Below are 14,406 nucleotides of genomic sequence, written 5' to 3' on the forward strand. Positions count from 1 at the left end.
AAAATATTTCACACTGAGTTAAAAGAGCATTAAATCGATTTTTTACTCATTGACATTAAATGCAAATTTCTGTATTACTTTTTACAAGTTAAACAATACCATCACAGTCGATTCGTGATATCTGTAAAAAGAAACAATTTCATCAACACTCTTAACTTTATTACTAAACATTGCAGCTCTCACCAGCATACCAACTGCCGAAAAGCTCCAAGTATAGCAATCATCTTCGCAGTGTGTTGTACGTTTAGAGCGCTCTAGAGAGCGCTATACTACTACTCCACTTTCGTCAACCACAAAAAGCCAATATTCTTCATGATTAAACCTCACCACAAAAAGCCATCAATCAAAGATTAATTAAATTCAAAAAATTTTACCATTTTTACCCACGAAACACTTCGAATTTCCCAATTCCTCCCATAACAAACAATTCAATAACAACACAGTAACGTCAAGAATAACAAAATTTATATAAGAATCAATTTCATAAATTACAAGTTCTATCCAACATCCTAATTCCTTCAAATCGTCCCTTGTTCCCATTTAAATCGCAATGAATCAAAGAACCGGAGTTCGTACCACAGACGACATGCATCACTATCGCAAACGATAGTGAGTGGAGGCGCCTGCAGGTGTCAGCGAGAAAGCAAATGGCGTGCAGTGACAAACGACGTTGATTCACCGCAAAACTTAATCGCCAATCTCGCGAATCTCTCTCGTTCAATTCTCGATCGAACGGTCGTCGTTTCTCACGGTGCAACGATCCTTCGTAATTTCGTGGGTTTCTTTCCCCCCCTCTCGGCGAACGTGATAGCTGTTTCGCGAGCGGTTTTCCCGTGGAAATCGATAAGCTTCAAGGGTCAAACGTCGAATCTTGCGCGCAGGTTTGTTGGAAGTGTGTGTTATTTCTCTGCTAGAGGATCTTCCGTGTCAAGATGTCCACGTCTGTGACGGCCAAGCTTCAAGATGACATGAACAGCATACCGTTGGCCGACGATGATCCTCAGGGTGAGAAAAAATTCGCCTGCCACGTTTCTGACCCAGTTTTCCTCGTTCCTTTATCGCGCCTTCGTCTGTTATAACCTGTTCTTTTCCGTGAAATATTTAAATACCCTCCTTTTATAGATCGAATTTCGTTCGCGAAACTGTTAAATCTTTTTTTGAATTAAAGCTACAAACGAGTTCGTGAAACATTGAACATTGTTCGTTGATACATCTGATAGATTAAGTGTTCTTGTGTTAGTTTAAGATTATTTATTGGATTCTTTACGTGTTGATTCATATTTGATCAATTTTGGAGCATAGAATGAGGTGCATCAGAATTTTTATTTGTTTAAGTGAACAGTTTAAAGTGGATTATGTTCTAGATTCCTGGGTATCTTGGTAGATTTTTTATGTAAAATTGAATGTTTATACATTTAATATTGTTTAAAGTAGTAGTTAAGTTACATACTTTTGTGTGTAGTGATTATTCCTGAGGAAGAGGTGTTGGATAATAGTTGCCACCTAGCTGATGCGCTAGGCAGAGGACGCAGCATGGATTCTATTCCATCTGCATTCACAAATGGAAGCTGTAGTCCTAACAGTAAGTGTTGAACCATGAAGTTTCACATTTTCAAGTGAGAATTTCCATCTTTTTGTGTATTTAACGTTGTCAAATTACAGGCTTAGACCCTGACATCAGCCCCGATGAACAGGAAGAAAAGGCTAGATTGATTGCCCAAGTGCTTGAACTTCAAAACACATTGGATGGTGAATAAATCTTCAAACATCATCGTTACTGCATACATTTCGTGAAAATATCCTTAAATGTATCTTCTTATGCAGATTTGTCACAGAGAGTGGACAGTGTTAAGGAGGAAAATCTGAAGCTGAGAAGTGAAAACCAAGTGTTGAGCCAGTACATTGAGAATTTGATGTCTGCATCGAGTGTTTTCCAATCCACAAGTCCCAACACCAAGAAAAAGTGAATTCACGTGTTCATGCTAGAAAACAAATGTTGAGGAAACAGGGATCTTAAAATAATGTTATCTTTAATCCTCCATGAAGAGTATATACCCTCGTTTACAATTATAACTGCCTTATTTAACGAGTGACGGATAAAATTATTGTAGATATAAGAATTCTCAAGATATCGGTTTAAATGTATCCTGCTTATTTCGTGATTTACACACTTCGTCGGTCTGCGTACGTACTCTTCATGGAGAAAACTATTCGCGAGCGAAGATATTCGCTCGTTTCTTTTCCTTTTTAAAAGTACACGTTCGAGTCGAATTCGTGTTAATTCACGAATCGATTTCGTGCGTCGAAATGTTCGTCGTTCTTTCGATTATTTTAGTCACTTGCATACGCTTCTTGCTTACAAAGCGCTTACGATTGTTACTTATTGCCAAAGAATTCCGTTGTTGCATTTGTGCATTTCCTTAATAACATCACGTGTGTGTGTGTGTCGGAGAAAGAATCTCGATTACCATTGTTGAACGTGGTTTTATCAACAGATCAAACGATCAATCAAATACGACTATCATTTTTTTTCTTTTTTTTTTTTTAGTATCTTCCGGTGATTGATTTTTCTTTTTCTTCAGTATTAAATGGCATTCGTTTCAATTTGCCGATTGCTTCTTGGCGTATTTGATATTTATGAATAAGATGCAAGGGTAATAAATGTTTGTAGTTACCATATTTAATCAAACACCAGCGTTTTTTAATTGAAGCTTTCGCTTAAGGGTTTCGATATAAATTTCAAGCATTCGCATATAGCTGACTGATTTAAAAAAGAAGCCTTGTTCAACACACTTTGCCTGCAGCATGATCGATCAACGATTATCTATAAATTGAACAAAAGAAAAAAAAGATAACTAAAGAAGAAGAAGAAAGAGTATGTACTGCAATATAAAACTGCGACTTACGATAAAGTTTCAGTTGAAGGGCACAAGCAGAATGCACAATCCCAAAATTATTCCATTGTTGAGTAACACAGTGTTATAATAAACATTATATTCTATTGGAAGGCAAAGAGATTATTTATTTTTTCCCATAAAAAAGAAGAGAGAGTAACTAAACTTAAAATTTAACGTAGCAAACATGTACGATTTTCGTTGTCGCTAAAAAAATATGCGTTAAATTCGTTAGAAAATTGTCGAACATTTCATTTGTATAAAGTCGTTCGCTGGACTATCAGTGTTTCGTGTCATTTTTACGATCTAATAGAACGACGAATATGAAGATGTATAAAATAACGATTCGTCGAAGTTATTCCTGTCTTATTGCTAAAAACTGTATCGACTTTTGGCCCCATCTTGTTCTTGGTCCCGGTTTCGCTCGTCCGTTCTTCTTTATTCCTAACCACCATCCGTAATTAGCGTATTTCCGTGAACGAAATGCATCGTAGGAACCGACATTCCACTGTTCCCATTCTGTGCTGTCTTTGTTCGCATTTGGCTGCAGCAAAATTTCCAAAAACAGGGATTATTCGTCATTTGTAGATTTAACAACAGCTTCCTTATGAATTCTTTACTTTTCATACTTTACTTTGTGAATTTCATACGTCGCTTATTTACACAAGTTGTCAAATCAAATAATTCATTAAGGTACCATAAAATTAAGAAACGTTTGTTCTGTTAAAATAAAAAATTAAATTTGAGAGAACTGATCTTACCTCGCCATACAAGCGTCCTTTCTTATTGAAAGCCAAATACAGACTGGTCTTTATGCTTTGTACTCGAATCACTCCAAACGAGACTGGTATGATATGAAGCAAGGCTGAAAATTGATCGAACAAAACTCAGAAAAATGTTTCTCCTCTTGCTAATTAATTTCCACTAATCAACGATGAGTTTTTCAAGAAGCAGAATCTTCTTTTCCTCGTTATAATTACCGTGTGGCTCGTTTGTGGCACTCAAGCCTCCAACTCGACCAGATTCCGTAACGCCAAGATGATATCCAGTTCGGCAAAACAATTTAATTACCAGGCTGCCGTACACAGGATTTTGCGCTGGTTTCCTGGGGTCCCATATTACGCAAGGTGGACGTTTAGCCAATTCAGACGTGATGTAATGCGAACTTCTGTAAGAGAAAATTCAATATTTAGAGTGTACAAACATCTGCTTGCCGTGTACAAACGTAAATGCCATGTCTACAAATATTAATTTCAACGACAATCTTATACCGAGAACTGTTCGAAAGCGTAGAAGCCTACTCGAAATTTCTGTTCAGAAAGCAGAAAAGTTTCTAACACATACTAGAGAAATAGAAGAGAATTTCGGTACGAACGAAGGTAGTTGTAACTTATCTACGTTTGTAAAATGAACGACGTTTCGATAATAGAGTATATTGAAAGAATTACGAGAAAGACAAGGCAGGAGAGAATATTAAATCTAATGCAAAGTGGCACCCGGAGGCGCGCTATTTATAACATATCATTACGTTTGGAAAAATGGGCCGATCGACTTTTCAGGTCAGCAAGCTTCGTGAATGAAGCGTGCTTCGTTGCACCGTAGACGTTTTCCAACCCTGTTAATTTTAAACAGATGCTCGAGGGGGGAAGATACGCAATGTCGATAGACTTTATTCGAGAAACGGAGCATCAACCGATAATAATCAAGCTAATGGTATCAATAACGAGGTACGACTATATTAATAGCACCCGCAACAAATACAAAATATTTATAAAGCACTCGCTCCCCTCGTCTCTATTAAAACCATGTTTATTTTGTTATAATCTTAATTGTTATCATTACTCTGAGAGAAAAATTAAAGAAACTATCGGCGGAATTAAGAAAAAATTTATTTCTGAATCTACTAAAACTTATCAATTTTTCATAGACACAAATAAAGACGTTCGCTCTCTTCGAAACGTGTTAATTTTATTATAATATCTGTGTGACAAATATCCTTAATTATTACTATAATCCTAATAAGGAAAATGAAAGAAAGTATCGGTGGAATTAGAAAATAAAATTTATTTCTATTAGGTGTGCAAATTAATCCGGTGCCTTTTTCACAAAGTCTTAACGACTTCGTCGGTTAAAAACTGACATACTTTCTCAGATAGGGAATTTGTGAGTTGCCTGACAAATAGAAAAAAGTCATCCATTATTTCGACCATTAAAATTGTCTTTGATTTTTTCTAAATAAGTATTGAAGTTTGCGAGAAAGGGTAGCAAATTAATTTGCACACCTGGCGAATCTACTAAAACTTTTCTTTAAATTACCTATCAATTTTTCGTAAGCACAAATAAAGACGTTCACTCTCTCCATCCCTATTAAAACCATATTAATTTCATTACAATCACCGTGCGACAATTATCTCCATTACCCCAAAAAGAAAAACTAAAGAAACTATCCTTGTTAATGCCCGTGGTTGTGGCGATGAACTTTCGAGCTTTGATGACCACCCAAATGATTGGGACTTGTAAAAACTGATCTATCCCTATCGCGTGATGTGAGCTGGTTGCTCCTTGGTTCTCCTTGTTCGTGGTGGTTGAACGACTACTCGACGACTCACTCTCCGACGTCGCGTCTCGTGAGAGGGATTTTTGTTGGGACACGCTGATTGGTTAATGGTTAACGATTGCATTTGCCAATCAGCGTGTCTAATATCGTCTTTACCGCCCTTCCGGTGCGCCCTTAGCGCGCTGTCACCTTGGAAGGGTGGGAGATGGTCGCGAGGGGTGGGCGGAAAGTCCCAAAAATCTGGAATTTCCTCCGGGTGACTAATCGGCAAGCGGACCGTTACGGAAATTCGTGGTTTATGGTATGTTCGCAGGCTATAGAGCGCGAGGGACACAAATTACTAAAAATCTAGCAAAGCAATTCTAGTGACCCTCGCAGGATGTAATTAGGCCCGTGCAAGCAATAAACGAAAATCCTCAACACAAAATTAACCGTTCCCGGTCTACAGAAAACCTAACAATTCTATTACTTCTAAATCCACTAAAATTTTTCTTCCAGTCACCTATCAATTCTTCGCAAGCACAAACAAAGGTACCGACCGATTGCTGGACAGCGAAACGCAAGATAAAGATTTCACAGCGATAGCTCCTACGACAGAACGAACTACGTACATAAGTATTCCCGCTCGTTTAAAATTCAACGTCGCGAAAATGATTACGTCTTGACATTGCGCAAACACGCCCCCGTTAATTACACGTTGAACGTGCTACGATCTATTTGTTGAAACTCGAGCACACACGGTCACAAACGCCAATCCTAATTTTGCGCTACACATCGTGCGTGTGCTTTAATGCAATTCGCGCGGAATTGCAGCTTCGCCGGTTGCCACGGTGCTCGAATGCCGGTAATAATATCACGTGAACCGTACCTACTCCCCACACCTAGTGACCCTGCAACAATATAGAGCAGAAAGTTAATCGAATCAAGTGATCAATGAGCGAATATCGCGTATCGTGTCGCAGTATGTCTGTTGCACAGCCCTCTTCTTCGATATTGTCATTTCAAGGTTCACCTCGATTGCGTCCAGCATTCCAATTTATCTCGTAAACGCGGCAATTGTGGCGCGCAGAAGTAAATCAACCACTAAAATTCTATTATATCCAACGACTAGTCTTTCTTTCACAACGGAATTCTCGATTGTCGGGAAAAAAGGTGTGAAAATTTCTTTACGAAAGGAACGAAGTTTCTCCTATTTCAAGCGACACCAATTAAAACATACTTTCCACGTTGCTGTGGAATTCGAGTGAAATCCAGTCTCGACTAGCACACGAAAAAACGTGATACTACTCCTCGTAAATGAACTTTTTCTCCTAGATATAGATTAAAATGAAATACCTAAGCGATTTTAGTACCTCGTGAGTATTTTGAGTAGCTTGAGAATTCGGTTCAAAGCCTTTCCACAAGCTTTGCTCTAAAGTGAAATCGAGAACAGTAACAGGATTAAATTTCACGTTCTCCGCTTTATAGAAGCGTCCTCGCTTATGGAAATACGTAAAGGAATATATTTTCAAGAATCTGCATCCTTCTTACGCTGTGGCATCGAACACACGCGGTTCGTTTAAACAATGACTCGAGGAATTGCCGCGTAACGATCTATAAAGTAGAACGGCGGGAAGATTGATAAATTTAAAGGGACTTTATGACGGTAGGTAGGAGAAAATAAATCTGGTTGGGTGATCGATGAACTCGTTACGGTTCCTTGTGTAGAAGCATCCGCGTCTCCGAGCTTTTGTTTACCATAATAATCACCCAGCCATTCGGCGCTCTTCGTTTAGAAACTCCGACAGCTTTGTGTCCCAGTGTTCACTGACCCTTTTCGCCACGGGATAAATCGATTAATTTCGCTCTGAATTTCGACGGGGAAAAAAAAAAAACGGCCGCCTTCTTCCTTCGTCGATCGAGGGGACGAGAGCAGTGTCGCGCGGAACGGCGGGAAATTTAAAATTGTCAAGTTAACAGCATACTAGGTGGAGAGTTAATCGATTCAAGTGATTAATGAACGCTCGTTGTAGTACACGTTAGAGGGAAATTACGTCTGCGAACTTATTGTTGGCCGGTTTGCGACGTAGCTCGCGGGGGAAACCAGCTTTAAAGTATGCATTACCCTTTCATCAATGTCAGATGCTCGCGCGTCGTTGCATAAATCATTGCATTTTAATGGAACCGATCGCGAAACTGGTCCTGCTCGGGGATTCTGATCGATCAATCTCGTGACGAAATCACGCGAGAAATGCGAGACGGGATATATCTCGAGCGAAATATTATCGGAAATATTCTTATAAAAACGGTGTACGATAGCGATTAAAGTTTCGTATTGGTAAGATACATCGAGAAATTTATAATTGATTATCGAATTTCACGGCACGTCGAGAACGTGATTAACACCTTCTAACAGATCAGCTTTAACGGATAGATGGAATTTTAATTAAGGATTTTCAATGAATTAACAGAGCCATCAATCAAACTTTATCATCCGGACTGTATAACTCGATTGATGCTTCGTATATAGCGTAACGAAGATTCGATTTTACTGCCGGGGCTCTATCGACAGCTTGTAATTATTGGCAAATACCCGTTCTCGTCGAACTTCACCGCGGTGGTCGAATGTCGCTTGGTATCACGTTTTTTCCGACGATCGCCGTTCATCTCCTTTTCGTTTGCCAGCTCTTTCTCCTCGCCGATCGACAGATCGGAGTCGTAGCTGTCGTCGCTGCAACTGTCATCGATATCGCTGCATTCCTCGTCGCATGTCGGTGCCTCTAAATTTTCGTGGATCCAACGAAGACTCATCCTCTTACGATCAACTCTGTCTTCCTGATATCTGACACAGTGAAAAAGGCAATCTCGTCGGGACAATTTCTTCGATGAATTTCTCTGAAATAGTTCAATTAATTGTGCAATTTCTGAATAGAAAATTCACTTAAACGAAATTTCAATTGGATACCTGCTTATTTTTTCCCTTTTGCAGTTTTACGTTCTAGGAATATGAGATATTATTCCGGGAACACGAAACGAGAGTAAGAGTACGGGATTAAGCGTAAAACGTAACGGAGAACAGTACGGTTCAGGATTAGCGGTAGTCTCGGTCTGTTAAAACGACAGATTGCCACGAAACACTGGTGTGAATAATACGCTCAAGTTTATGCCGGTAAAAAGTAATTAGAATTTCGTAGCGCGTCCTCTTATCAATTCTCTTTTCGAAGCGTAATAATGGCACTGTTGATACTTGACGAATAAGAAAAAGCGCGTGTTTACGCTATTTTATATACAGTTCAAGTTTGACGTTAAACGAGATTAATTAGTAGCCATTATAAGAGTATCGACGGTATATTGAATTCTTTTGTTGTCTCTGCGGGAGTAAAAAGTAACGGTGGTTCCGGTCTGTTAATGTCCAATTGCAGCGATAAAGAAATAATAGTACAGCTTGTACGATACGATATTATCGAGTGTGTACAAAATTCATTACCCAATGTAAACTTTCTGTCACGTGAAAAAAAGTGTGGCAAGAAGTAAATTGATAATCAATTTCTTCGCTGTGTGTTTCCTTTCGAAAAAAGAAAGTCCAATCTAATAACACAATGAAAGATTGCAAAACGTCTCGTTCGCTCTATCTCTGATCTCAAAACTGCGCGCGCGTTTCTCCAAATAAAAAATTCACTTTCCAACCTTGCGACACCGGCAAACTTGACTCTCTCCTCGAAAAGAGCAATGAATTGTTCGTGTAAAATTGGAAATTGCTGAATGTTAAGGTGATACCACTTTTTCACAGGAAACACTAAATTTGGAATAATTATTCGACTCACTCGAAACTGAATTTACAATATTCCTTCGAAACATTCAAAATTCTCTCACTCGTCTCTGTAAAATATCAAATTTACAATAATCATAAAAAGACAATATTTGAGACACAAGACACAAATTTCTCAGATTCTTCACATTAACTTTCGATAAGAATTCCCGTTACAAAATCTAACGTTTCTCCGTATCCAAAAAATGGTTTTCCTTCCAGCCGGTAAAACCCGATACCTCATATTCCACAAAAATACCATTGTTACACTAAGAACCATTGTTCCCGACGATTTAGACACCTCACCTGTTCCAACAAGCCGTGTACCAAGCGTGTCGACGAATCCAGACACAAAGTTTCACCGGCTCGATCTCACGGTGATCAGAATTCGAAACAAAAACGCGGTAGTCGATCGAGTGACGGACGCACAGGTTTCACAACACGTCGGCTATCATGAATTGAAGAGGCTTTGGTCGCGGTTCCGTTTCACGGGCTCCACGGATACATTGTCCGCGGTGTGCACGATTCACCGGCGTCGACGGATGTGCAGACGCATCAGCTAACCTACCCAGGTGCTACCGCGTTTATCACACGACTGAGCCGCCACGGCTCCGTCGAGGAGCTACCACGGATAATACTGGATATGACGCCGGCCTATTGGTAGACGCGGCGGTAGTCAGCGGTGGTCAGCAATTCGAGGTAGACTAAATTAAAAACGGGACACACGGTGAAACACGAGCGAGAGATTTCTTGTCAACGAGGTGCGCGTCAACTGACACGGGATTCCGTAAACGAGATACGCTAGGCGCCACTTGCGAGGTCTAATGATCCACGCAGAGAATTGTCGCTCGTTTTAGTGAAAAGTAGAAAATAGTGAGCTGGTGTTAGATCTTTGGCCCAAGTGTAGATTCTTCTTAATGATTTTTGAGAAAGTTTAGAGGATTTTGGATGAACTTGCTGATTGCTCGAGTTCAATGAACCGTGGAGGATTCAGATTGCAATTTGTGCTTAGAATTTCTAAGTACTCGTTCTTTACCTTTTTTTTAACTCTTTAACGCTAAAATCGGTCAGTTTTATTTATTTTTAATTATTTCCTAGGTGTATCGAAATGAGTCTCCCGTGTATTTACAATGCTGTGACTTAATTTTCGCGATAGAACAGAAAGGACAGCTCCGTATGAAAAGTGAAAGAGGACAATCAACCAAAATTGCATCTTCGTAAGGGGTTAAGTGGATAACTAAGCTTTTTATCTGAGAGAAAATTGATTTCGCGTTAAAAGAAATGTTCCAAGAAATAACAATTCTAAGAATTTCCAACTAAATTTAAGTTTGTCAACCAGGAGATATGAAATTCAACGATAAAAATTGCATTTGCGTTACATAGACACGCGAAGGTAATTTCGCGTTATCCGTGCATTACAATCTATTCCCTCGCAACGAGTCGAATAGATAACCACGATAATGACTTAATTGAACGAAGAGGCGATTTACATCTGTAATTAATACCTTTAAACACACGCCCGAAGGGAGTTTCCTGTGCGGAACAATGAAAAGTAAAAAGAGAGAGAAACACCGAAAGGAGGAAAGAGTTTGCTGGTCGTAAATGAATACACGGAATGCAAAATTAATAACCATTATACCGTATGCATTACATCTTACATCTAAGCAACGTTACCTTCTACAATGTGACCAACTCTGGTCTCGAGAGGCTCGTCAACCGCTATGGGACATGTCCCGTGGTTCCTTGACAAGTAACAACGGTTGTGGTTAGAGCAACGTACACGTACAACATGTCGAACAACCACTACTTTTCCTGAAAAACTTCTCGCTGGATTATCGACGACCAAAGTTCAAGACTACACAGACTTGTGTGTCTGGGTTAGAAGTATCGGAATTCTGTTCACTCGATACTTTCGCGTTCCTCTCTTCCGGTCGATCCTGAATTACCAGTCGTACGCACACCATTTCCTCTTTCTCTGGTGGTGGTGTCGTGGAAATTAGACGATCGGTGTATTAGTGCTTCGTTTACTATCGCGTTTTTATCAGGAATATTTTTAAGCACAATTTTCACGCAAGTTACGTTTCAACTTTCTCCTGAATTATTTTAATATTACACTTTCTATGAATAATTTTAACGACGCGAGGATCTTAGTGTTTTTCAAATTGCCTTGGTAAAAAATGAAAAATAAGTAATTTAGAGACGAAATAGAAGTGGAAAATAGAAAATATCTATCGTTCGTGTCGAATTTTATATTTAGGTCAATATTTCATTTCCAACGAACCTACAAATTTGATAAAGAAGAAAAGTAAGTGTCTTCTAATTTCACAACTTTTTGGCGACTCTACAGAATTTTCTTAGATTTTCATTAAAATATTCTTCGCGTTCGTCGCGATGACCTAATGTAAAGAAGAACGAAAAAATGCGAAGTGCTCGAATTTAATGCCGTATAAATTCGTCGATTACGATTTAAAGCAGCTTACGAAGCTACTTGTTGCTCGGGGATCGAACTATTCCAACGTTCCATCGAAAAAGCAAGTTCTTCGTTCGATCACGCTTCGACGTTTAGTGTGCCGAACGCAGGTGCGCTCTCACCTATTAATAGGGGTAACCGAAATTAACGATGCCGATAAAACGATTCGACAGGTCGGGTAATTTTGCGGCAAGCCAGCCAGCCTCGCTGGAAACAGTCGCGTTTGACAACTAACCGTCGTTTGAAATTTCTTGAACGTTGATAAAGTCGAAAATTACTGCCGCGAAATTGCCTGGCATTTCTCTCGAGCCAAAGCGTTTCTCGTTCCCTCTAATTTAACGTTCGCGTGCACTTGTTCGGTCGGGTCGTTAAAGAAACTGTAGAAACTGTACTTTTGAAAGAATTAAGGGCAACCCTTGTATTGTACCGGCTGATAAAGGTGGTTTGTGGGTTACTGGAAAGAACATGAATGATTTACGGTTGCGTGCGGATCGATTATCTATTCAACGAGTTAATAATTTTATGCTCGACAACGATCTAGGTGGTTTGAAATGCTACGCTCCAGTTCGAGATTCATAGCGTTTGCAGACGCGTGGAGACTTTGTAACGCTGTACAGAAATTATTTACGTTCCAAACTCTCTGTGGACCCTTTATCTGCAGAAACGGGGGAAAAGATAATATGCACACGGCTTAAGCAAACTCGTTGGAATAAAATTTACACGCTCCTTTTTGGCAATAATTGACTGACCGCGCTGCCAAAAAATAATTCCGTCCAATAAGACTGTAAGAGTTATATGGCAATGTTTCTTATTCGTCAATTAAAAATGTAGCCGATCACTTTGGAACACTTTCGAGTCATTTAAAATTTCAGTATGACACAGAGTGGTGGGTTGCACGAAGAAAAGTATTTTTTTAAATGAATTTTGTAAGTGTTTCATTTTTTTATACCTCAGGATCACCTTGATCTTTTTTAATAGAATGAAACGAAGCAGAGAATTTCTAGATAATTTTAAATATAAGTCCGATCTGTGTTAGAGTTCAATGTTTACTCGAACCTGCAAGTGGAAAAATTCGGGAACTCTCAAAAATCAGAAGAATCGTGTTACACTCTAAATCGAGTTCAAATTCAAGATCTTCCTCCGTAAATAAAAATTGCACAAACTGAAAACTCGTTAATTCTGTCCTCTTGATATTTTGGTTAAAGAAAATTTTCATCGAAGAAGATGAAACTAATTTCTTCAAAATATTCTAAGCAATTCAAACAATCTCTCATTTTAAGAAAATACTCTGATCAATCTAATGCATGAAAATGTGTTAGATCTGACTTATCTGAATTCGACAGAAATTTTTCGACGTTCCCCGTACCGTGCGGATCTTTATCACCGTGACGCGAACGACAAGAATTGAACACCGACCGACCGGGACAATCGCTGGAACGACGAAGCTTCATCGAGTCTGTCCAACTGTCCACCGCTGTAACACGACTCGAAACATGACGTATGATTTATCAAAATCGCGGAAACTGGACGCGTGTCGCCCGCGATTCATCCCCCGCGCCCTCATGAGCGCACACGCTCTCACAGGCTCGTCTCTCTATTAATAGAGGGACGCTGCTCGAATTACTGAAACTGATAAAGCGTGTCGAGAGGTGGCTGAGTAATTCAATTCCACCGTGACGAGCTGCGACGCAGTTCCCCAGTCACCGATTCGTTTCCCTTCAACGCCGCTTTTTCACCATGTTACGCAACTCGACCTAGAATTAATTGTCTCCAAGGAAGCAGGGTGCGCCGGAACGGATGTCCAACTACCGTGTACTCGTGCATTACGCTCTACTTGTTTACAGCGCTGCCGCTGGCAAATCCATAGACTCCCTAATTCTCATTCATGATAGTGTGACGTTGCTCATATCGGGTGTGATGTGTTTATTGCTGGAAATAATGCACCAAAGTACGATGAAGACTATTCCGAAATAAGTTTGTCAAAGCGGAGCTCCGATAAATTTGTCGATCTATTTTCAAAATAGAAACTTCGCTGTACTGTAGCAAAGAGAGTAGTACCGAAATAAATGTGCTGCTTTTCTTATCTCTTGCCTAAATTCTGGAGTGTAATAATATAAATTATTTTTTTTTATTTAGGATATTCTCAAAGTCCCTTCAATTTCATAAATTATATATTTTATCGAGGAAGTATTAAGAATACAGTAAATGCATTTCGTTCTATTATTTATACTTTTATTATGTATTAAAAATTCAACGATTTACAGGACCTGTATTTTTATGTACAATTCATCCTCTCACAGACAAGACGAACTGAACACACTAATCACCAGTAACCAGACTTTCTGCAGCTACTTCTAATTTTACTCCCGAATGGCTGCGATAAAAGTGGCTAAAACAGTGATCGACAGAGAGTCTACATCAGCGCACGCCAGATTCGACGTTAAAGCATCTCTTCAAGCTTAGACGTTCGCCGACCTTTGACTTCTCGCTTTTCGACGTCATCAGGCTCTAGATGCTCTTTCGCCCGCGTCAAAGCCGCTAAATATATCCTCGACGATAGGCGATCAGAAGTTTCCTCACCGGAAAAAGAGATCCTCGGTGCCATAATCAAGCGACCAAACTACCGTGTAATTAATTCAAAGGCTGCTGGGATAAAGATCGGGCAGGATGTCTGGCGCGACAGGAAATCGAGGCGGTG

At 39.5% G+C, this 14,406-nt stretch overlaps 2 protein-coding genes across 4 annotated transcripts; one reads left to right on the forward strand and one right to left on the reverse strand.

Annotated features, from left to right (window-relative positions):
* Positions 1–626: 626 nt before the first annotated feature.
* Positions 627–2,004, forward strand: LOC108576128 (short coiled-coil protein B). The gene is made up of 4 exons (XM_017939060.1): positions 627–1,005; positions 1,463–1,582; positions 1,663–1,749; positions 1,825–2,004. Exons 1-4 carry the CDS (start codon positions 933–935, stop codon positions 1,965–1,967), a joined length of 423 nt encoding a protein of 140 aa, XP_017794549.1. The 5' UTR covers positions 627–932; the 3' UTR covers positions 1,968–2,004.
* Positions 2,005–3,107: 1,103 nt separating this feature from the next.
* LOC108576127 (fibroblast growth factor 1-like) lies at positions 3,108–9,843 on the reverse strand. 3 transcript variants are annotated; one of them, XM_017939057.1, is made up of 5 exons: positions 9,545–9,843; positions 8,024–8,325; positions 3,875–4,062; positions 3,656–3,759; positions 3,108–3,438 (listed from the first exon to the last, which is right to left on the reverse strand). In XM_017939057.1, exons 2-5 carry the CDS (start codon positions 8,239–8,241, stop codon positions 3,250–3,252), a joined length of 699 nt encoding a protein of 232 aa, XP_017794546.1. In that variant the 5' UTR covers positions 8,242–8,325; positions 9,545–9,843; the 3' UTR covers positions 3,108–3,249. The 3 variants fall into 3 exon arrangements, with proteins under 3 accessions (XP_017794546.1, XP_017794548.1, XP_017794547.1); XM_017939059.1 differs by having other exon boundaries at positions 8,024–8,272; positions 9,545–9,671; XM_017939058.1 differs by lacking the exon at positions 9,545–9,843 and adding an exon at positions 8,396–8,452.
* Positions 9,844–14,406: the final 4,563 nt, after the last annotated feature.

This window comes from Habropoda laboriosa, unplaced genomic scaffold, assembly GCF_001263275.1.
Source record: "Habropoda laboriosa isolate 0110345459 unplaced genomic scaffold, ASM126327v1 scaffold333, whole genome shotgun sequence".
NCBI classification, from domain to species: Eukaryota; Metazoa; Arthropoda; class Insecta; order Hymenoptera; family Apidae; genus Habropoda; species Habropoda laboriosa.